The sequence below is a fragment of the Elgaria multicarinata genome, chromosome 20 (assembly GCF_023053635.1).
Source record: "Elgaria multicarinata webbii isolate HBS135686 ecotype San Diego chromosome 20, rElgMul1.1.pri, whole genome shotgun sequence".
NCBI lineage: Eukaryota > Metazoa > Chordata > Lepidosauria > Squamata > Anguidae > Elgaria > Elgaria multicarinata.
Genome location: NC_086190.1, coordinates 15,112,422 through 15,135,675, shown reverse-complemented (window position 1 = coordinate 15,135,675; position 23,254 = coordinate 15,112,422). Strand labels below are relative to the sequence as shown.

At 46.9% G+C, this 23,254-nt stretch overlaps 1 protein-coding gene across 1 annotated transcript in view; it reads left to right on the top strand.

Annotated features, from left to right (window-relative positions):
• RERE (arginine-glutamic acid dipeptide repeats) overlaps positions 1-23,254 on the top strand; it is a 316,112-nt gene that overhangs the window by 192,202 nt on the left and 100,656 nt on the right. Inside the window, 1 exon segment of the mRNA XM_063145507.1 lies at positions 315-413. Coding sequence (XP_063001577.1) covers positions 315-413 — 99 coding nt within the window.

The following is a 23,254-nucleotide window of genomic DNA, read 5'->3' as shown; positions in this document are numbered from 1 at the left end:
TCTTTCAGATGTCACAGATCAAGGGTAGAGCTTTGCCCTGCTTTGCCTGTAGACTTTGCCCAAAAGGACCAGCTCGTCCCGTCAACCAATTCTAGCTTTATTTTGATTTGGTTTCCTTTCCAGTGGACTTTTTTTTTAAAAAAAATGCTGTTGGAAAATGCTGCAGGGCAAACTTTTAAATATCCGCTTTGGCTCTGGATTTCTCTTGGGAAAGGCTTCAGAAAAAATGGAGAGAGGGGGGTTCGTTTTCTTACTCCAGCCTTCACTCTTGATTCCTGCTGCTGATCCGGCTTGCTTTTCTATCTCCCCTTCAGCTACACGAAAGTAACTACGACGCCGGCAAAGCCCTCCAACGCCTGGTGAAGAAGCCCGTGCCCAAACTCATCGAGAAGTGCTGGACGGAAGACGAAGTGGTAAGGAGAGCCGTTTCCCCCCCGCCTTGTCCAGCTTGATCTCTTCCCCCTCTCTTTTCGAGATCTGCCGGGTGGTTGCGGGAGGGAAGTTCCCCCCACCAGCTCCCTACAGATCAAGGGCCCCCGGATCAATATGCGAGCAGCTCACGTCTAACTAGCTAAAAGGGAAAATAACGTTTCTCTGCTGCTGCGTTACACAGAGAGACCGATGTCAGATCCTCCTTTTCTGTGTAGGCTTTTCAGCTGCAGAGCCTCAGGCGCACGAGACTTCTCTTGACTGCCTCGGGCCTCCCCCCTGGCTTGTCTCGCTCAAGTTCCCCCAACCAGCCGCCAGTAAAGGAAGCGTTGGGGCGGCCTCAAGATTGAAAGTGCCTGTTGTTTTCCCCCCCAGGAGGCTCAGGGGAGGTCCCGGGGGCTGTATCTGTACTGATCAAGACCAAATTGGTGTCCGGCTTGCTGCCACCGTTCCTGCGCCGCTTAAATTTAGCACCAGGGCCGTGCCAGGTCTGTGCGCAGCGTGGAGGCACTGCCGTGCTTCCTTACAGGGGAAACTGTGCAACATTTGCAGTGACCGCGGCTTTCAGATGGGGGCAGCGGCGGAGGCAGCAGGCTGCACGAGCTGCATGTAGAGGTCCAGAGAGGCGGGGTTGAAGAGCTGCAGTTTTGGGGGATCAACCAGCTGGTCTAGAGTGGGCCTCTCCTGGGCGTCAAAAGCCTGGCATCCTGAGGTTAGGAGCCAAGGAAGAGAAAACCACCCAAAGAGCTTGTGAACCGCCCAGAGAGCTCCGGCTATTGGGCGGTATAGAAATGTAATAAATAAATAAATAAAATCCTACTGTGATCCAGTGCCTATGGAGGTGGTGGGCTCTCCTACACTCGAGGCCTTCAAAAGGCAGCTGGATCAGGCCTGGGCCAGATAGGAAATGTAGGCCCCATTTCAAACTGCTCATCCCAGAGTGCAGGACACGGAATAACGGGCTCAAGTTACAGGAAGCCAGATTCCGGCTGGACATCAGGAAAAACTTCCTGACTGTTAGAGCGGTACGACAATGGAACCAGTTCCCTAGGAAGGTTGTGGGCTCTCCCACACTAGAGGCCTTCAAGAGGCAGCTGGACAACCCTCTGTCAGGGATGCTTTAGGGTGGATTCCTGCATTGAGCAGGGGGTTGGACTCCATGGCCTTAGAGGTCCCTCCCAACTCTACTATTCTATGATTTTATGATTCCCCCCTCCCTCCTCCCCCACTTCCTTTTCTCTCCCGAATGCCCCATCGATATTTCAGCTCCTCGCTTTGATCAGCAGCCAGCCTTAAAAGACGGAGAACGGAGCCTTACAAATCAGAAAGGCAAGCAAGGTCTCTTAATGAAGAGCGAAACCCCGCTCCCAAAGAGCGAGCGCCGTGGGCGCGCAGAACGGCAATCATTAGCTCCGTACGCTGCTGTCAGTCTCAGCACATCTGATCATCTTCTCTGTTCCTTGCTTCCCCCTCTCCCCCCCACCCCTGCTTTCCAGCTCTATTTGGCGGGCCTCCAGCTTTGCTGGAGTCTGGCCTCAAGCTGTTCTCTTTATTTGTAAGGAGTTTTTAAAGCTCCGCCCCTGGAACTCCCCAAACCTTTTTTGGGGGGTCTCTGATTAATGGATCTCCAGACCAAACACGACTCTGTAAGGGTCACTACAAGAGCGTCCCCCCATCCATGCTGTGTAGGCCTTGTGTTCTTTTCAGGGAACCGGAGCATAATCCAGATCCACGACAGCGCCTTTATTGGACTCCCCCCTCCGCCTTTTAGGATGCTGTGGGCACCCTTTCTTGGAATTGGGTGGTCTGGTGTCTGTCCGTTTGACAGAAAACGGGACCGCCCCAAAATAAGGTGGGGCTTTCTGCATACTGGACTCCCCAGATATCCAGAGGTGTTTTACTTTGCGATTAAAGGAATGTTTTGGTTTTTAGCCCCCAAAATAGCCTGACGAGGGCTACGTTCATTGGTAGTCCAGATAGAGGCTGGAGATGCTTTATGACATTGTCTTACAAGTCCCCACTTAGAGAAAACCTCTATTGCCTTAAACGTGGAGCCCTTGAAGGAGGGCTGCTTCAGAGACACCAGGCCCTCTTGTTCTCCTGCTGAACGTCTGCTTATTCCACCTGCTATTGCCATCAGTCTACGCCTTTCTCTCTTAACTTAAAATGGCCAGTTTCAGCCCTGTTCTGGCTGAGAGGCTTTCGGGTGTGTACTCATCGCGTCGGGCTTTTGCGAGAAGCCCGGGAACTGAACGGAGGAGGTGGGTTCTAATGATCGAGTGGCAAGGAGCTTGTGTGTGTTTTAATATAGAAACAATCCATTTTAGGCTTGATTTGTTTGCTAAGAGTTAGCGTTTAGCGTCTTGCAAATTGTGCGTGTAACAGCTCGTTTTCCAGCTTGCACATTCTGCTACGCTCTAGACAAAAGTAAATCGCAATTATTTGATCTGGCTCTTTTTAGCCTGGTTTAATGTCCGTTGACACACAAAGTGCCTTACCAGTTTAAAAAACATTAAAACCTAAAATAGAGATAAATCACCATCATAATGCAGAGTTTAAAACCGAAGTTTAAAGCAAACAAAATAAATAAATTGAGAACCAAAGCCTTGCTGAGATTAAACAGTTTCCAGCAATTGTTGGAGGGGCCCAATGGATTTCTCAGTGCCATCACTAATAAGGCCCTGTCTCAGGTACCCTGCCATCCGATCTCTACTTGAGCATGTTAGCACAATTTTATACATATTTATTTATTTATTACATTTCTATACCGCCCAATAGCTGGAGCTCTCTGGGCGGTTCACAAAAAACATATTTGCCTCAACCGGCTGCCTGAAGATACTACTATATATTGGTAATAATCAAACATACAAAAGGCATGCTCCTCTTGTCGATACACAACCTTTAACACAGCGAAAGAAAGCTGCTGGATCAGCGCTTTAACATCGTAAAACAAAGCCTCCCACAAGGCGGAAGCCTTCAATGCCTGGGTAAATCAATAGATCGTACCAGAATAATGTACAGTGTATCAGCAAATAAGTAACAATAGCAGCATGTTTACAGAACAGCATGTGGAATTTTTTTTAAAAAGTACAATGTTGTACCACCCAACAAGTTCAATGTTCTAGGTGTCGAAGTAAAAAGTAGACAGGTGTCCGGTACAGTGCCTGTTTCGAAATATCTTCATCAGCAGGACGCTTGTTCATAGAAGGAGCCGTGGCTGTAAGCTTGGGGTGATTCTCATGTGTAGATCAGCCAAACAATGCTCTCAACTGACATGGGCTTGAATATCGGCCTTTGGACCCATCTCTGTTTTGTCTGGATGAAGTTTCAGTTGGTTTAACCTCACGTAGTCCATTCCGAAAAGGAAAGACTGATTTAGAACTTGGGACAGCTTCCTTGGAGAGGAGGAGAGCGGTGTTTTGTTTGTTTTTTAAACACAGGTACCACCACCACCACCACTTTAGGCTTGATGGAGTCCTGCCTTATTGCACCAGTACCTTACCCACTCGGCTTACCATACCATCAGTAGTATTCTAAGCTATCAAGGGCAAGCACACACCCGGTAGGTCTCCCCTCTCCAAAGATCCTGTCCGCAACCAGGATGATCAGGGGTCTGGAAACAAAGCCCTATGAAGAGAGACTGAAAGAACTGGGCAGGTTTAGCCTGGAGAAGAGAAGTTTGAGGGGAGACATGAGAGCACTCTTCAAATACTTAAAAGGTTGTCACACAGAGGAGGGCCAGGATCACTTCTCGATCCTCCCAGAGTGCAGGACACGGAATAACGGGCTCAAGTTAAAGGAAGCCACATTCCAGCTGGACATCAGGAAAAACTTCCTATCTGTTAGAGCAGTGCGACGGTGGAACCAATGACCTAGGGAGGTTGTGGGCTCTCCCACACTTGAGACCTTCAAGAGGCAGCTGGACAACCATCTGTCAGGGATGCTTTAGGGTGGATTCCTGCATTGAGCAGGGGGTTGGACTCGATGGCCTTGTAGGCCCCTTCCAACTCTACTATTCTATGATTCTACGATTCTATGATCTTTGGGCTGTGGTTAAATCCACCCAGAATCAATCGGGCTAACACAAGATGGAGAAATACAGCTACGGACTAAAAGCCCGCCCCTAGTGTGTTAGGCTTTTTTAATTAAACACTGTGAACACATTTAAATAACAGAGGCTCCGGGCTGAGCTGCATCTAATCGAAACCGATTAAGTCACCCGTCCACACTTGGATAGTTATTAATTCTGTTTGTTTATGCATGCTAGCTGAAGGCAGAGTTCCCGGCTGCTGCGGAGACCCGTAATGCAGGGCTATGTTTGTGCAGAAGGGTGCTGGGGCCTTAATTAGCATCCTGATGTTGATTATGAAGAACAGCAGGCTTGCTAATTGAATTCGCTTTACAACCCAGGACCTAGGTCGTCTTTGCAAAGTCAAGGGGAACTGGCTAGCGTTGAAGTTGAAGGTGGGGGGTGGGTAGAGGGAAATAAAACATCCTTCAGCCCCAAAGAGTTTTGAAGTTGTGGTCTTTTCCATTGTTAAACTGAAAAAGAACAGTATAAAAACCTATATTCAACAGTAGCTTATAGATATGTATATGGGTACATAATTTTTGTTGTTTATTCGTTCAGTCGCTTCCGACTCTTCGTGACTTCATGGACCAGCCCACGCCAGAGCTTTCTGTCGGCCGTCGCCACCCCTAGCTCCCCCAAGGTCAAGTCTGTCACCTCCAGAATATCATCCCTCCATCTTGCCCTTGGTCGGCCCCTCTTCCTTTTGCCTTCCACTTTCCCTAGCATCAGCCTCTTCTCCAGGGTATCCTGTCTTCTCATTATGTGGCCAAAGTACTTCAGTTTTGCCTTTAATACCATTCCCTCAAGTGAGCAGTCTGGCTTTATTTCCTGGAGTATGGACTGGTTTGATCTTCTTGCAGTCCAAGGCACTCTCAGCATTTTCCTCCAACGCCACAAAGCATCTCTCTTCCTTGGCTCAGCTTTCCTTATGGTCCAGCTCTCGCAGCCATAGGTTACTACGGGGTTACGTGCCTGCAAATAAGTATATATACTGCATACCGATGAAACATCGGAATAATCCAAAGGAGGGAGAGCTTATAAATACATTTGCTAATATCTCAGATTCCTCCTCTTCCTCCTTCTAAAAGATAAGATTGTCTTATAGCGTTGTTACCACCATGGGTATTTCACACTCCTCTAAAAATTAAACCTTCAGAACAAAGGCTATCCAAATAACAATTATAACATTTCTTCTTCTTCTTCTTCTTCTTCTTCTTCTTCTTCTTCTTCTTCTTCTTCTTCTTCTTCTTCTTCTTCTTCTTCTTCTTCTTCCCGTATTTCTTCGATTCTAAGACACCATCGACTGTAAGACCCACACTAATTTCAGCACCACCAACAGAAAAAAAGCTTTGATTCTAAGAAATAATAAACGCACCTGCGATTCTAAGACGTACCCCGTTTTTAGAGATGTTTATATGGGGGGAAAAGTGCGTCTTAGAATTGAAGAAATATGGTATTATTATTAAAAAGGCAAAGCGTGTTTGAAGCACTAGCTGTGAATACAGACGGACCTGCCTTATACCAAATCAGAACACAGGTCTATTTAGCTCAGATTTATCTATACTAACTGGCAGCAGTTCTCCAAGGTTTTAGACAGGAGTCTTTCCCTTCCCAGGGATTGAATCCGGGATCTTCAGCAACCAAAGAAGCTGGAAGAGGGCAATGAGGATGATCAGGGGTCTGGAAACAAAGTCCTATGAGGAGAGATTGAAAGAACTGGGCCTTTTTAGCCTGGAGAAGAAAGGACTGAGGGGAGACGTGATAACACTCTTCAAATACTTGAAAGGTTGTCACACAGAGGAGGGCCAAGGTCTCTTCTCAATTATCCCAGAGTGCAGGATACAGAATCATGGGCTCAAATTATAGGAAGCTAGATTCCAGCTGGACAGCAGGAAAAACTTCCTGATTGTTAGAGCAGTATGACAATGGAACCAATGACCTAGGGAGGCCATGGACTCTTCCTTCCTAGATGCCTTCAAGAGGCAGCTGGACAGCCATCTGTCAGGGATGCTTATAGGCCCCTTCCAACTCTACTATTCTATGATTCTATGTGTTATGCCCCTAACCTTTGAAAGGTAAGCTGGCCAGCTCACAGGGTTTCCCCATGGAGGAGGAAGAGGATTTTGAGAAGTTGGTCCTTGGGATAGATGGCGCCATGGAGTTGGTAGCAGCAGAAAGGAACGATTCTATGACAGAGGAGGCAGGGGAACGTTCTGGGACTAGCAAGCTGGATTCTCGGACGTCAGGGGTTTATCTTCCACTGCACACACCTCTGTCTTCATGAATGGTTGTTTCAATAACTCTTAACCCTCGCTCAATGAGAGGGAGGCCCTGTGGGGCGTAGATCTTCTCATTCCGCTCCTGAATGCACTTGGGAATTTTCTTCAGGACCTTCTCGTAGTGTGTCTCCATGCACAAGGATATAGCGTAGGCGGTCAAGCCAGCCAAACATCCTTCAAGGTTAGGGACGGCTCCGAAGCGTTTCTGCTTCTGCATAAAGATTGTGAAGGGTTCGCACCATTTCTTCAAATTGCTGCCCGTCGACCCAGTTCTCCAGCTCTGGAAGGAGATTGGTCTGGCACTGGCATTTGGTGCCACGGCTGTAGTCCCCCTGGACTACAGCTCGAACCGGGCAGTGGGCATAGCCGGAGCCCCTCCGCCTCGAAGTGTAAATGTATTCTGCACATCCCAGCATTGCAATTCTGTGCTCCCTGGCACCCACCGTAGCTGAATTCTCGCGTCTCCCAATGAAAGTCATGTGTCACAGTGAAAAGATGGATTATTCAGAGCGATGCTCAAGTGTACCCTTGCCTCTGTGGAAATCTCACACCGTCGGTGACAGCTGTAACTTTTATCTTGAAATATGCTGCCTTTTAAATATTTTAGATCACTTTTTTTTGGGTGGGGGGGGGGGGATGTCGCACGGTTGGAAGTAAACAACCTAGATTCAAATAACCCCTTAAATTTATATCCAGGAGTAGTTAATCCTTGACGGTGATAAACCTTAATTGGCCGTGTTTGTGGATTTACAAGTTCATAAATTTTAAAGTACCCTTCAGCACCTGGCTTGAGTTTTAAAGCTCCATTTGTCATAAATATAAAAGAAAAGCCTTCCCTCCCCTCCCCGTTACCCCATTCGGTGACAAACTAATTTCCCCGACCTGCTTGCGAATGTTTGTAATGCAGTGAACTGGTACAGCCCAGACAAGAAACGGCCGGCTCCAAGTTCACGCCGCTGCTCATCCGTGTGGCTTCCATCTTTTCAGAATGATTGGTATAGCTACTCTCAAGGAGGGGGGAACTATTTCCATTGTTCGCTCCTTTGAAGCCAAACACCTTTGAGGGCAAGCCTGCTTACTGGGGCAAAAATCCCATGAATTTTATTTACTGTTTTGTAGCAACTGCTGAAAATGTAATGCATAAGAAAAATGGAAGAACAGCCCCTCTTAACAGCGGGGGGGGGGAGGGGGGAGAAGGAAATATTCCAAGGCCAACAGAGCTGATTGAATTATCAAGTGGGCCTCGCGTGAAGAGCAATCGTACCATGAGATGAGCGCACGATTGGAGCGCCGGAGGCCTTGGGCCTGGAATCCATTGCAAAAGGATCTTGAGTAGCAGAAATAGGAACAGACCGAGACATTGGGGAGCTCAGCTCGAGGGAGGTTGCCGGCCTGGAGGGCTGGGGTTGATGGAGATGGAAGGCACCGCTTGCTGGGGAACATGGGTGGGAGGGTGCTGTCTCACCTGTGTCCTGCTTGTGGGTCCTTGGTCGATAGCTGGTTGGCCACTGTGTGGACAGAACATTGGACTAGATGGACCCTTGGGCTCTTCTGATGTTCTTCTGTATTTCCAAGGCAGCTGCCTTTGGCTATGGCTGTCATTGGTTTTAATTTGGGCTGTCCTTGGGGTTCTTTCTTTTTTAAAAGCCGTTGAGAGTGCTGTGTTGTTTTAGCTCCTTAGGGATTTGGGACACTCACCAGGAGAGGGTTGTACTGCATGCGCACACAGTTGAGGAGGCAAAATGGTAGCCCAAGGGCAGGTGACTTGTAGGCCCAAACGTCGGGAGGACCACAATGCCCATAGCCAACGTATCCAATGATGAGGGACCGTGGGAGTTGTAGGCCCAAACATCTGTAAGGCCTGAAATGGGTGCACTCAATGGGCAGAATCCTTCTCCCTTTGAACCAAAGCTCCCCTCCTACAGCACACCTCGACTTTGATTGTTGCCGTTACGGGTGGGAATGCCGCTTTGCGGCCTTCTGTTTTTTTCTACCTCTCTCCCCGTCGTCGCCTGCCACCACTTCCGTTCTGTCACAACTCACGAGCACCTTGAGAGCAATAGTGGTGTAGGATGGAGTGTCAGACTAGGCACGAGTTTAAATCCCCACATGGGCGTGAAGCTCAGTGGACAACAATTGGGCCTCCCGCTTTGACCCATCCTTGCCGACTTTGCCAAGGGAAAGCTCTGGATGCCCCCTTAAGCTCCCTAGAGAAAAGCCAGTATATATCCATGTAATTAATTAAAACAAGAATACCCGCCCCCCCAGTCCCTATTTATTTATTCATTGCATTTCTATCCCACCTTTTTTCCTCCAAGGAACCCAAGGCGGCATACATAATTCTCCTCCTCCTCTCCATTTTATCCGCACAACAACAACCACCCTGTGAGGTATGTTGAGCTGAGAATCTGCGACTGGCTCAGAGTCGCCCAGTGAGCTTCCGTGGCCGAGTGGGGACTAGAACCCGGATCTCCCGACTCCCAGTCCAACACTCTAACCACTGCGCCACACCTGCTTGTCTAGTATCTTTGTGGTTGTCCCAATAGGGAAGACATATAGAGTCTGTATTGTGGACTATCAACTCCCAACAGAGCAGTGCTTGGATGTTCAAGCAGCAATACGTTTTGATCGGTGAGACCTGTTGGCTTGTCCTGACCCTGCACTCCAGCTGCCTCTCCGGGCTTGATCTATCAAATCCATCCGCAGTCTTGTCTTCTAAACAGGGCAGCTAGTGGGTGCCTTTTGCTAATCTTCACGTCTTCGCTGCTGCCAAAAACCATTAGCTCCCCTCCTCCCCGCCCCAGACTTCATTATATCTTTGTTTGTTTTCTCCTGCCATGTGCTTGATCCATGGTCCCTCCGCCTCGCGGAAATAACGCTTGGCTGTTGCCCCGCTTGCCATATTGACGCTCATCACCCCTTACTTCCCGCCCGGTCCCTGAAATAACCTTTGCCAATATTTACGCCTTCGCGAAAAGGCCGGGCTTCTTATTGCAGACCCAGCCGATAAATACCCGACACCGTTTTAACGGCTGCATTCTTTTTACAGCGCAGCCCTCCTTAATCAAGAAAGAGTTGAAAAAGAAATCCTCGTGTGATATGTCCTTCGCCGCGAGCTGGCTTGCGCTCGTACAGAAAGAGAGCCATTTTTCATTGTTGCCGGGGGGAGGGGTGGTGGTAGAAATGCTCTGCTTCTCGAAAGATGAATAAATACTACAGGCTTTGGGTGTTGAAACGATGCATTTCATCTCATTTTCAAGGGTGCTTTTTCTTTATATATATATAAAAAAACCCACGGAGATTGCTTACGCTCTCAGCCATCCTCAGTCATTTTCTTGTGTTCGTTTAAAAATGAGAACAAGACGCAAGGGGACCCGAAAGGCTGCGTTTGTTCTCTCCCAAAGCAATTTATTTCATAAACAAAGAGGGCCAATACTATTATCCTTTGTAGTTTCTTAGCAACGGAACTGGAGTCAGTTTAGCTCTGTGTGTGTGTGTGTGTGTGTGTGTGTGTGTGTGTGTGATGCACATCATGTTCCTTCTGTGTATAGAAACATCTAACGGTGCAGCTTCAGAACTTAAACAAAGATCCGTCGCCTGCAGAGCCCGTGCCGGAGATGCCGTAAAACCCGACTGAGCTTCGGCGTCCTCCGTTTCTTTGCCTTTCTCTTCCATTGCTTAGAGATCCGGACGGAAGAATATAAGAAAGTGCCGAGTCAGACCCTTGGTCCGTTGACACTGACTGGCAGCTACAGCTCTGCAAGGTTTGGGGTGGGATTCTTTCCTAGCCCTGTCTAGAGATCAGGGAAATAACTGTGAATCCAGTTTGGGTTTGTTTCAGCTCCCACGTTTACTTACCCAATGCCCTGACAGGCAAATTGGCGCTCCTGCAGTGCGCCAGATATGTTAGCCTGTATCAGATCCTCACTGCCTACCTCCTCTGTCTTTAGCCAGATGTCATCCACCACCACCCTCTCTCTTTTTCACACACACACACACACACACACACACCTCACTCAGAAGTCTCACAGGGCTTGGCTGCATTTATGAAGGGAGTCATGGTGAGTGTCGTGTTCCTCAGAAAACTCCTGCATTCGATGGGAGGCAAATGACGAGGCTTGCTAAGGTCTCTTCTACCTGAAGAGCAAACTAAGCGAGACAATTGTCCACTCAAGAAGAATAGGAAGCCACTTCTCAAACGCCTTAACTTCAGAGAGCCTGGTGCGGAGGCAGGCTCTGGCATAATCAAACCAACTTTCTCACACCTTCCTTCCGCCCTGTGCATTTGAGCTTCCGGCGGACCCTAGCATCAGCTAGCTTGTCGGGACGCTCTCCTCCGGAAGAAGGCTCACTTCCCACCGAGTGTGTAGGATTTGGTCTTGAGGAGATAAGCTCTGGAGAGGGCTGACTGCCAGCTGGGGAATCGCCCGTGAGAGCTTCTTCCCCTACTGGTCCAGGCTGGCTGGTGTCTGGCGCTGCGTCTTCTCATTCTGAATCTGATTCTGATTGATTACCTGAAACATCTTCTCCCAAAACGGGCAGTAGAGTTAGACATGACAGTGAGAATAGTTACAGAGTTTTTAAAAGTAATAATAATGGGATTTTTAAGATGAAAGATTTGCTCATATGAACACGGCCTTGGAACTTACATGGGGGCAGTTGCATTAATCACTTTGATCTATACCATGGTGAGCTTCTCTCTCTCTCTCTCTCTTTCACCCCTCCCCATTTCCCCAGCTATAAACAAAGTCCAGTGGCATGCTACTGGTGAGGAATATAGGGACTGACAGCTCGGATTATATAAGGAGAAGTCCTTAGGGGCGAATCTCTGGTTTTGAGAGAGCTAATGCCAGCCAGGTTCACAATGTTCAAAGCCGTTGACCGATGATTAGCTGCCAGTGGTTCTGTCAAGCCAAAGAGCAGAATTAAGTTAATCGGCTATGAAGCACCTATTTGTGGTTTTTTAAGAAAAGAAAAGAAAAGAAAAGAAAAGAAAAGAAAAGTGGTACCGGGAGGTGGGAAGCGTGCACTTTGGGACAAAAAAAATTCCCAACTTCAAGTATAACCTGATGGGATCTGAGCAGGAGGTGACCGACCAAGAAAGACCAGGATGATCAGGGGTCTGGAAACAAAGCCCTATGAAGAGAGACTGAAAGAACTGGGCCTGTTTAGCCTGGAGAAGAGAAGATTGAGGGGAGACATGAGAGCACTCTTCAAATACTTCAAAGGTTGTCACACAGAGGAGGGCCAGGATCTCTTCTCGATCCTCCCAGAGTGCAGGACACGGAATAACGGGCTCAAGTTAAAGGAAGCCAGATTCCGGCTGGACATCAGGAAAAACCTCCTGACTGTTAGAGCAGTACGACAGTGGAATCAGTTATCTTGGGAGGTTGTGGGCTCTCCCACACTAGAGGCCTTCAAGAGGCAGCTGGACAACCATCTGTCAGGGATGCTTTAGGGTGGATTCCTGCCTTGAGCAGGGGGGTGGACTTGATGGCCTTGTAGGCCCCTTCCAACTCTGCTATTCTATGATTCTATGAAAGAGAGCTTGAGGTTATGGACAAATCAATGAAAATGTCCACCCCGTGTGCGGCCGCTGTAAAGAAGGCAAACTCCATGTTAGGCATTATTAGGAAAGAAAGCTGCCAATATCAATACTGCCTTTATACAAATCTATGGTGCGACCACACCTAAAAAAAAGATGCTGTAGAGCTAGAAAAAGTGCAGAAAAGGGCAACTCAAATGATGAAGGGGCTGGAGCATCTCCCCTATGAGGGAAGGTGACAACAGCTGGGATGGTTTAGCTTGGAAAAAAAGGAGGCTGAGGGGAGACATGACAGAGGTGGACAAAATGATGCAAAGTGTGGAGAATGTGAATGGGGAGACATTTTTCTCCCTTTCCCATAATACTGGAACTCAACGGGGTCATTATCCCATGAAGCTGTTTGGTGAGAGATTCAGGACAAATAAAAGGAAGGTCTTCTTCACGCAGCACAGAGTTAAACTATGGAATTAGTCACTTTCCCAAGATGTAGTGATGGCTACCAATTTGGCTGGCTTTCAAAGGGGGTTGGATAAATTCCTGGAGGAGAAGGCTATCAAGGGCTACTAGTCTGACGGCTACTTCCAGTATCACAGGTAGTAAGCCTATATACATCAGTTGCTGGGGAACATCGTTGTTTTAAATGGATAGTGTTGTTTTAGACTTTTGGTTGTTTTAAATTTTGTATATCTATTTTTAATGTTCGTTGTTTTAAACTTTTGGAAACCGCCCAGAGAGCTCTGGCTATGGGGCAGTATATATAAGTCATAAATAAATAAACATGGGTTGGAGGGTGCTGTTGCACCCATGTCCTCCTTCTGGGTTCCTGGTCAACAGCTGGTTGGCCACTGTGTGAACAGAATGCTGGACTAGATGGACCCTTGGTCTGATCCAGCAGGGCTCTTCTGATGTCCATAGAATCATAGAATCGTAGAGTTGGAAGGGGCCTACAAGGCCATCGAGTCCAACCGCCCACTCAGTGCGGGAATCCACCCTAAAGCACACCTGACAGATGGGTGTCCAGCTGCCTCTTGAAGGCCTCCAGTGTGGGAGAACCCACCACCTCCCTCGGTAACTGGTTCCATTGTCGTACTGCTCTAACAGTCAGGAAGTTTTTCCTGCTGTCCAGCCGGAATCTGGCTTCCTGTCACTTGAGCCCATGATTCCGTGTCCTGCACTCTGGGATGTTCTTATGAATAGAAATGATTTGGTCAGTGCTGAGGGTTTTGCCTCCACTTTCCTGATTTCTCCCTTCCTTGTTATGCTTTTTTGTCTCCTGTTTTAATTGAGGAAAGAATTGCAAGCAAGGATATAGTTGTTCCTGTTAAGCCAGCCATCTAGTGGCAATAGCTGAGCTTTGCAATGGAGCAGCCTGCTCTCTCTCTCTCTCTCTCTCTCTCTCTCTCTGTCTCTCTCTCTCTGCAAGTTTGGGAAGTTTCTTATTTTTATGTTTAGTATTATAAACATTTACTTCGTCTTTCCCAAAATAAAGCTACAAAATAACAACCAGATAATTGCAAGCGAAATTGACCAAAGGCAGCTGCAGCCGTTTCATCCTTATTACATAAAAACTAGTTGTACCCGGCGTAACATTCGCCGTTGTAGCATATCTTCAAAGTTTATTAATTAAATATCATCGCGGGGGCGCGGGCTGCTTGGAGGCCGCCGATACAGCGGCGTCTGGCAAACCTGGGGGGCAGGGAGGTCGGGGGGAGGGGGAGCAGGTTTCCCCCTCTCCCCGGGGTTTATGTCAGCCTTGGGCCGCCTGCCCAGCTTGCATGAGATTAGGCTGGGGCCTGGGCTTGCAGCAGGCGAGCAGCCTCCCAGCCGGCCACCAAGGGCCCCAGCCGTGCCTCGCTCATGATCTAGACCCTCTCCTCGGGGTTCCTGTCAGCCTTGGGCCGCCTGCCCAGCTCGCATGAGATTAGGCCGGGGCCTCGGCGAGCAGCCTCCCAACCAGCCACCAAGGGCCCCAGACGTGCTTCGCTCATGCTCCGGACCGTGGCGCTGCCCCCTTCGTGGGGGGGGGAGCGCGAAGAGGCAGAAAGGGGGGTAGGATTACCTTGGAAAGCCCAGAGGAGTCGAGCGAGGCGCTTAGCAACTTGTATCAGCTGACGTTACACGTTGTTACTGTTGCTTAGCAACCTGTATCAGCTGAAGCCTTTACGGAAACATACCTAAGCGATATATATATATATATATATATATATATATATATATATATAGAAGATAACATACTGAAAAAGCTTCCTGAAATAAAACTGCCGAAAGGTGAGATGTACCTCTCTAGGGATGGTGTTGGAAATTTTGGGCGCCACATTTGGAAAAAAGTCTGATGGAGTCTCCATCCGATGGAGTCTCCATCCGATGGAGCTGGAGAATAAGCTCAGAGGAGAACAAGAGCAGACTTATATGGCTATCATTCTGCAGTCCGCAGTCTTAGAACAGGGCTTGGCAACTTTAGTTCCCATTTGAAGGACCACCTCAACATTATACTCTTGCCAATGATCTACAACAAGGATTGCATGGTTGATTTCATGCGAGTCACATATTCTGGATATAGCCTCTGTAATGGCAGCATTATTACATGATTCCAGAGCAAGTTGAATTATTCTATATTATTATTAATATTAATATTTCTTGGTTGCCTTTCAGAGCAGAAGCCCTGTGTATAAAACACATAAAACCGCCCAGAGAGGTTCGGCTATGGGGCGGTATATAAATGCAATCAATCAATAATAAAACCAGTATGATATTAAGAATGATCAAAATGCAATAAAAACAGAAAGAATACCACACAGTAAATGCAGTAATAAAACCAACCACAAAACCAGCAATAAAAGCAGAATCAATTAGGAGAAGGTCACAGAAAATAATGTTTTCAAGGCCTTCTTAAAAGCCTGCAATGTTGGGGCTTGGCGGACCCCCAATGGGAACTTATTCCAGAGCTGTGCGGCCACTGCAGAGAAGGCCCTCTCACGTGTGGTCACCCACTTAACTGCTCTCACAGGTGGGCAGAGGAGAAGGGCCTCTCTTGTGGGTCTTTAAGTATGGCCAGGCTGATAGAGGTAAAGGCAGTCCTCCTAGTAATGTGGTTCCAAAGATTTTGAGGCTCAAAAGGAGGTCAAGATCAGCACTTTAAATTGGGCTTGGGAAACACACTGGTAACAAGTGCATTTGGTATACTATAGGCATTATATGATCAATAATGAACTAATCTAGGATTTGGATTTGCGAAAATGCTAGGTGCGGTTTCTCTGTAGAAGTCCAGGGGAGAGGGGAGAATGCATCATGCAGAATTGCTTTGGTCCCCCTAGAAGGAACATCTGAGCAGCAAAGGAAATACCCATTTTGTGCAAGCAGACAACACAAATGATTAGGGTAATAGGCTTCCCAGAGTGAGTGATAAAACGGGGAGTTTAAACATCGCTGAAAAAAGGGGAATTGGCTCTTTAACGGGCTTTGAAAGGATGAGAGTCCATTATAATTATGTCGCTCTTGAAATAGAAGGCTTTCCTCTGGCTAAGAACGTGTGATTTTTTTAAAAAAAAAAAAGTTTGAGAGGCTTGGTTTTTAACTAGTCCTTAAATCCTTGGATCATTATGTAAAGCAGAAGTGGCTTTTTGTACGGAGGAATTTGTGGACCTGCCGTCACGTTTCTCTGCCGTTTTGCACGTGGCCCGACTTTGCACATCAGGTTTTCTGCTTCCAAACCCACAATGGTTTCCTTCCTTTTTTATTATTATTTTGTGGGGGGATGCAGGGAGTTGATTTTAGCACTCGGGACTCGCCGCATGCCTCATTTTCAGATCCTGTTCCTGTTGTAGCCCTCCGCCTTTGATCTTTCCCCTCACTAGTAGCCAAAAGCATTCTGCCAAAGATGAATCCTCTCTGATGGAATTCAAAAGCACTCTTGAGCGAAGCGAATCTTCTAGCACTTTCCTTCACACGAGCAACGCAACCGTATTCAATTAGTCTGAAAAATGAGTGTGTTTTCCGTTACCGACCATAACGGAGCGGGTGAAGAGATACCCGCGATCCATCACCACCCGCCTTCCTGTTCAGTTATTCAAATGGTTTGCCATTCCGACGATGGTTCCAAAGCCTCCTGTTGGAAGCTATTATTTAATTTAAGTTCGCGGAGGTGTCACTTTTCCGGTTAATAGGCTTCTCCTCGTGTAGGAGGCGCATCTAATCTAAATATTAATCATTTTCTTTATCCATCCAAGGCTCTTAATTAGTTAGAAGGGTAACAGAGCTGGTAAAGCTAATGATTATCCTGTCGGATAGAAGGTTTCAAACAATCCAGAGACACGTTCTGAGGCTGCAATCCTATGCACGCTTTTCCCCCCTGGAGAAAAAGCCCTCTTGAACAAAATTAGGTTTACTGCTGAGTAAACATGGATAAAATCATGCTGTTAAGTGTTGACACTTGATGGACGCGGACCTGCCAAAGTCACTCGGGGCCATGAAGGCATATTTAAGGTAGAGTGACCATATGAAAAGGAGGACAGGGCTCCTGTATCTTTAAAAGGGAATTTCAGCAGGTGTCATTTGTATATATGAAGAACCTGGTGAAATTCCCTCTTCATCACAACAGTTAAAGCTGCCCTCTTTTAAATCTGATCACTCTAATATAGCTCATGCAGCTTTAACTGCTGTGATGAAGAGGGAATTTCACCAGGTTCTCCATATATACAAATGACACCTGCTGAAATTCCCTTTTAAAGATACAGGAGCCCTGTCCTCCTTTTCATATGGTCACCCTAATTTAAGGCCTGCGAACTTATACCCACTTCCCTGGGATTAAACCCCCTTGAATGCACAGGGTCTTACATCTGAGCAGGCATGTATAGGGTTTCACTGTATTTTTTAAAAGATCAAGCAAGTTAAAAACAATACACTGCATATAATTTTCTAAGATAAGAATCCATTTACAAAAAGCCCAGGGATACAGAGACTTTTTTTAAAAAAAATCAAAACAATTACTGGGCTCTATATTTACATATTGAAATGCATTTGAGGGTTTGCAGAATGCCTTCATTTTAACTAATAAAAGAATATCCCATAATTTCCCAAGCCACTCTTGTCTTGAAGATACCTCTCTACATTTCCAGTAAAGAGCATACCAGTTTAACAACCACTGGTGTATTTAATAATACCACATATTTCTTTCTAGGACATTTGGTATATAAAATTAAGAAGACAAATAGGTGGGTATATAGGTAACATTAATAAAGGACAATATTTTTCAGTAATCATTTCCCAGTATTCTTGAGTTCAGCAACGTATCCACCACATATGGAAAGAATCTCCATTTTTAGCACAGTACAAACAGTTACTATTTCCGGCTTGTTTAATTTCAAAGCTGTTAAATTGCATCACCATTTTTATACAGTCCCCTCTCAACCTTGAGCTCATAGTAAAGTGATTTCCAGGTCCCAAACGGAAAGACCAAACCTGGAGTGAAATTCCCCTGTCCACAGTTTTGCTGATAATATTTTACACCTGTACTAACGGCTATTAAGATATAATGGGTTGGATCCAGGTTTAATCTGGATCAGCTGCACCGACGGAAGTGGACTCCCCTGCCTCCTTCCCCCTGAAAATGCTACACAGATAATCAAGAGATCCTGATGAATGGGGTGAGCTGTGGTCTGGGGGAGCGGAGGGGAAGGTGACCATATGAAAAGGAAGACAGGGCTCCTGTATCTTTAACAGTTGCATAGAAAAGGGAATTTCAGCAGGTGTCATATTGGTATGCGTGCAGCACCTGGTGAAATTTCCTCTTCATCACAACAGTTAAAGCTGCAGGAGCTATACTGCAGCTATACTGTGACCAGATTGAAAAGAGGGCAGGGCACCTGCAGCTTTAACTGTTGTGGGGAAGAGGAAATTTCACCAGGTTCTCCATATATACAAATGGCACCTGCTGAAATTCCCTTTTCAATGCAACTGTTAAAGTTACAGCAGCCCTGTCCTCCTTTTCATAGGGTCACCCTATGACAATGGAACCAGTTACCTAGGGAAGTTGTGGGCTCTCCCACACTAGAGGCATTCAAGAGGCAGCTGGACAGCCATCTGTCAGGTATGCTTTAGGATGGGTTCCTGCATTGAACAGGGGGTTGGACTTGATGGCCTTAGAGGCCCCTTCCAACTCTACTATTCTATGATTCTATGAAATAAATAAATAAATAAATAAATAAATAAATGAAGAGAGAATTTCACCAGGTGCTGCATGCATACAAATGACACCTGCTGAAATTCCCCTTTCTCTACAACTGTTAAAGATACAGGAGCCCTGCCCTCCTTTTCATGTGGTCACCCTAGGGGAGGGGAGAAGGATCCTCAAAAATCAGGCGGAAGGACCTTCCATGGCAGCCATTTTTTGGTGGTGCCCACGACAAATGGTCAAATATGCCCACAGCCCCAAAAGATTGCCCACCCTTGTTCTAGGCCAGAGTCAAGACCAAAGAAACCTGGTCTGGTAGGATAACAGCTTTACTCTCATTGCCTCTCCTTTGAGCCCGCATTTGGGTGTGTACTGGACTGCACGCTGAATCTGTGGTTCAGTTTCTAGGTATCCATTCTCATTCACCACCCCTTTTCATCTCTCTCCCTTTTCCCTGCCACATATTCAGAATTTCCTGTTAAAATGTATATAGCTTTTAGTCTTGTGCTGTGTGCGATTGGTCACGCGGTAGCTCATGCATTTAGAAGAGCCAGTAAACATCACACCATATTTACCCTCCACTGGCTTGGAATAATTTCCAGCACTCAAATCAAAATTCCTGTTATGAATCGGAATTGGGATTGTGTGTGTGTGTGTGTGTGCGTGCATGGAGCCACTTCAAGGAAGGAATATCCGTTTCGACATTTTCATTTTGATACACGTTTTAGAAATGAATTTCCCTCCAGTGCAGAACTGAGCGGTACGTGCCTTGTCCAGGCAGGTATTTTTCAGGGTTCGGAAAATCCGTGAGCCAACTTTGGGTTCCCGTGTTGTTCGCACGCTGTGTCCAGATGAGTTGGCTACACCTTTGCCATTTTTATTTTCTGTGTTCCTCTTCCCTCTCCTCCCCTTATTCGTGGGTGACTTCTTAAAAAACGTTTGGCATGCTTTCCTCCTAAACGAGATGTTTTTATTCGGAGGCCCCTGTACGAAAAGAAAGGGAACTTATGAATCATCTGCGTAGGAAAGGAAAAGAAGAGAGAACGACTTTGTATACATCGCTGCCAAATGCACGGCGTGAGCCAACCTCGTCCCCGGTAATTGGATAGCCACGTTGTAGGAACGGATCAGTCACTTCTGCGGAGAGCTTTCATGCTTCTGACAAAAGCCGAATGGAGGTGGGAACAAACCGGGGGCCCCCATTGTGGCGTTTTAACGGTAGTCGCGCAAACTTACATCGCCGCCAAAGCCATGAGCGATCAAGGGGAGCGTGCGGGGAGGGCACAGTTGGCTGTAGAAACCCGCCCTGTTGGTCAATGCGGCCCGTTCGGCGTCCACAGTGCTTGCTGCTTCTGTGTCTCCAGCGGAGAAGTCTTCCAACTTGCTGGGTCTTGGCCAAGCTCCTGCTGTTCTCCGAACAAGCTAGGCCTGGCATGCGCTCTCCAGCTACCACTTAAAGCGTCCGGCGTTTTTGGGCCAGGATCCAAAGAGCTACTTTAGACCTTGTGTGCCCCCAACGGGATTTCGACTTCTTTCTTTTAAAAGCAGACACACGAACATACATCCACCAACCCCCATCGTATCCCAAGCTTTTTGGAACTCCTTAAACTTCGCTACGCAGTCAACACAACTCCACTTAGACCAATTTTATTTCTTAAGATTCCATTGGCGGCAGGGAATTTGTCGCGCGGTTTTTCCTTTCTATTCTCATCCCCCCCCCCCGCCCCATTGATCCTCTTTCCCCATTGAGATGATAACGGGTCAACGTCCCTCCGAGATTGGTTCCAGCTAGGCTTCTAATAATGAGGGTGAAGCGAGTCATCCCATGAAATATTCGCGCCCAATCGCCAGGGGTGTCATCTGGCATCAAAGGAGTGCTGGGGTGTCCATGCCACTTCCTTTCTTAAAAAGGTATCAGAGTTCTTCACATATTTTGTGATGCTTTCACTGTATCAGCCTACAGGGGGTCAAGAACCAGAACCCTGGGGGACGTGAACCTGCGTAGCTCTGCCTGAATCTTAACCCCCCCAAATCCCCTAGAAGCTTCCAGACCAAAGCTCAGCTCTTGCTGTTCTTTCCCCACTCATAACTCGCCAAAAGAGAAAGGAAACCCCAGATAACGAGTGAGCAAAAGAATCATAGAACCATAGAATCATAGAATAGCAGAGTTGGAAGGGGCCTACAAGGCCATGGAGTCCAACCCCCTGCTCAATGCAGGAATCCACCTAAAGCATCCCTGACGGATGGCTGTCCAGCTTCCTCTTGAATGCCTCTCGTGTGGGAGAGCCCACAACCTCCCTAGGTAACTGATTCCTTTGTCGTACTGCTCTAACAGTCAGGACATTTTTCCTGATGTCCAGCTGGAATCTGGCTTCCTTTAACTTGAGCCCGTTATTCCGTGTCCTGCACTCTGGGAGGATCGAGAAGAGATCCTGGCCCTCCTCTGTGTGAAAACCTTTTAAGTATTTGGAGAGTGCTATCATGTCTCCCCAAGCTCTCCTGGTGGAACCAGAAGCTGTGTGCCTGAAAGGATTTATTATTGCTGACGCGTTTCGGCCTAAATCCAGTCCTTCATCAAGGCAATTCTTATAACAATGTAAAATCACTTATCTCCTGAACGCACATAGAACACCAGTGGTCAGCAATTATAAACGCGTCGGCAATTATAAATCCTTTCAGACGCACAACTCCTGGTTCCACCCCTTGCCTTTGACTTCTTTTGCTCACCCACCCATAACTCAACAGGTGTCAGGTCTGATGGAGTCAAGAGAAATGTTTTCTCACATAGCTTTTTGCTTGTAGATGAATCTCAGAAAGATCCCCCCCCCATTTTATCCAGGGGTTCATTGCTTTCCCTGGCTGCCAATTCACTACCGGGCCAGGTTCCTTGTACTTGTGTACAAAGCCCTAAACAACTTGGGAACAGGATACCTGAGAGAGCGCCTTCTCCTCTACCAACCTGCCCGGTCACTGAGGTCATCCGAGGGCCTGCTCCTGGTGGTCCCACATAGATCCATCCTCCAGTTGGAGTCCACCAGGGGAAGAGCCTTCAGCGTGGGGGCCCCCCTCCTGTGGAACTCCCTGCCTCTGGAGGTCAGGCAGGCACCAACTTTGTACTCCTTTCGGCGCCTCCCGAAAACGTCATTATTCCAGGAAGCCTTTCCTTAATGTCCAGCCATGAGTCACTGCATTTGCTTCTTTAAAAAAACCATTTTAAGTGCTCTATTCTGTTTTTATTTTAATTTTATCTTGTACACTGCTCTGAAATTTTCAATGGGGAGCAGTATATAAATATTGTAAATAATAATAATAATAATAATAATAATAATAATAATAATAATAATGAGTTACAACCAACTTCATCAAATCCTGTAAGTGTATCTAGAGGCTTTGAGTCCCAAAAGAGAATTAAACACGCAGGTCTGCAGCAAGCCTCCCATGCTCGTGAAATGACAGTTACAAACCGCAAAGCGTGTCAAGAGTTTTCATATTGTGATTCTAGCCGTCTAATTTAGACCTAAATGTTGATCTTGTTAAACAATGGAAATGGGAGATCCTTGCTGATCGATTGCAAATCACCAGTAGACCCTGATCTGCCATGTGCCCATCCCTGAAGTAAACAAGCCAAGAAGAGTTAGGAACGAGATGGAGTTGTTTGATTTCAGTGATCCGGATGGTGGTGAAAACAAGCCCTAACTTGGGTATGTGTCTAGTTAAGCCTGCAAAACAAATCCCCGCTTGCATCCTCTGTCATGAGAGACAAACACGGCGTTTTCGCTTTCCTCTCCTCTTTAAGGAGATTTATTTCTCCGCTTTTTGGAACAGCTGCAGCACGGTGCCAGTTCATTAAAGTAGCTTTGCAAAAAAATAGCCTATATGTTCTTTCCTCTCTTTTTTTGCTTTCATTGTCATGACCAAAAAAGAAAAAAAAGAGAGAGAGCTGTAACAAAAACACAGAAAATATCTTTGCTCGCACTGCTAAGAAAGCAGTTGGTGCGCTCACATCAAAACCAAAACACCTTCCTGGGGAAGGCCCTGAACCTACCGAAATCTTTCAGCTTCTATAGAAATATTGTCAGCTATTGTTGCAATTAATTCAGGGCAGGTAACGAAAACAGTCCCCTTCTCCCAGCTGGAAGGAATGAAATTTTGCTAAACTGCTTGGAACCCATAAACACACACCCACACCCACACCGCCCGCCCAACTTTGCAATGGCCTTTGATGAGACCTTTGGACTCTGGGTTGACAGATAGGTTTTACAGATGATTGACAGGAGATGAGACATAGCAGGATTTATCCTCGAAACAAAAAGCATCCCCGGAACACCTCTGGAGTTGCCTCTTGAAGGCCTCTAGTGTGGGAGAGCCCACCACCTCCCTAGGTAACTGGTTCCATTGTCATACTGCTCTAACAGTCAGGACATTTTTCCTGATGTCCAGCTGGAATCTAGCTTCCAGTCACTTGAGCCCATTATTCCGTGTCCTGCACTCTGGGACGATCGAGATGAGATCCTGTCCCTCATCTGTGTGACAGCCTTTCAAGTCCTTGAAGAGTGCTCTCATGTCTCCCCTCAATCTTCTCTTCTCCAGGCTAAACATGCCCAGTTCTTTCAGTCTCTCCTCATTGGGCTTTGTTTCCTGACCCCTGATCGTCCTCTTTTGAATAATCTGTTTTCCTGTGCCTTGCACCTTTATAAATTGTATTTGGTTGGAAGTAGCAGAAACAGGAACAATACTGAATACATCTATTTGTACGTATG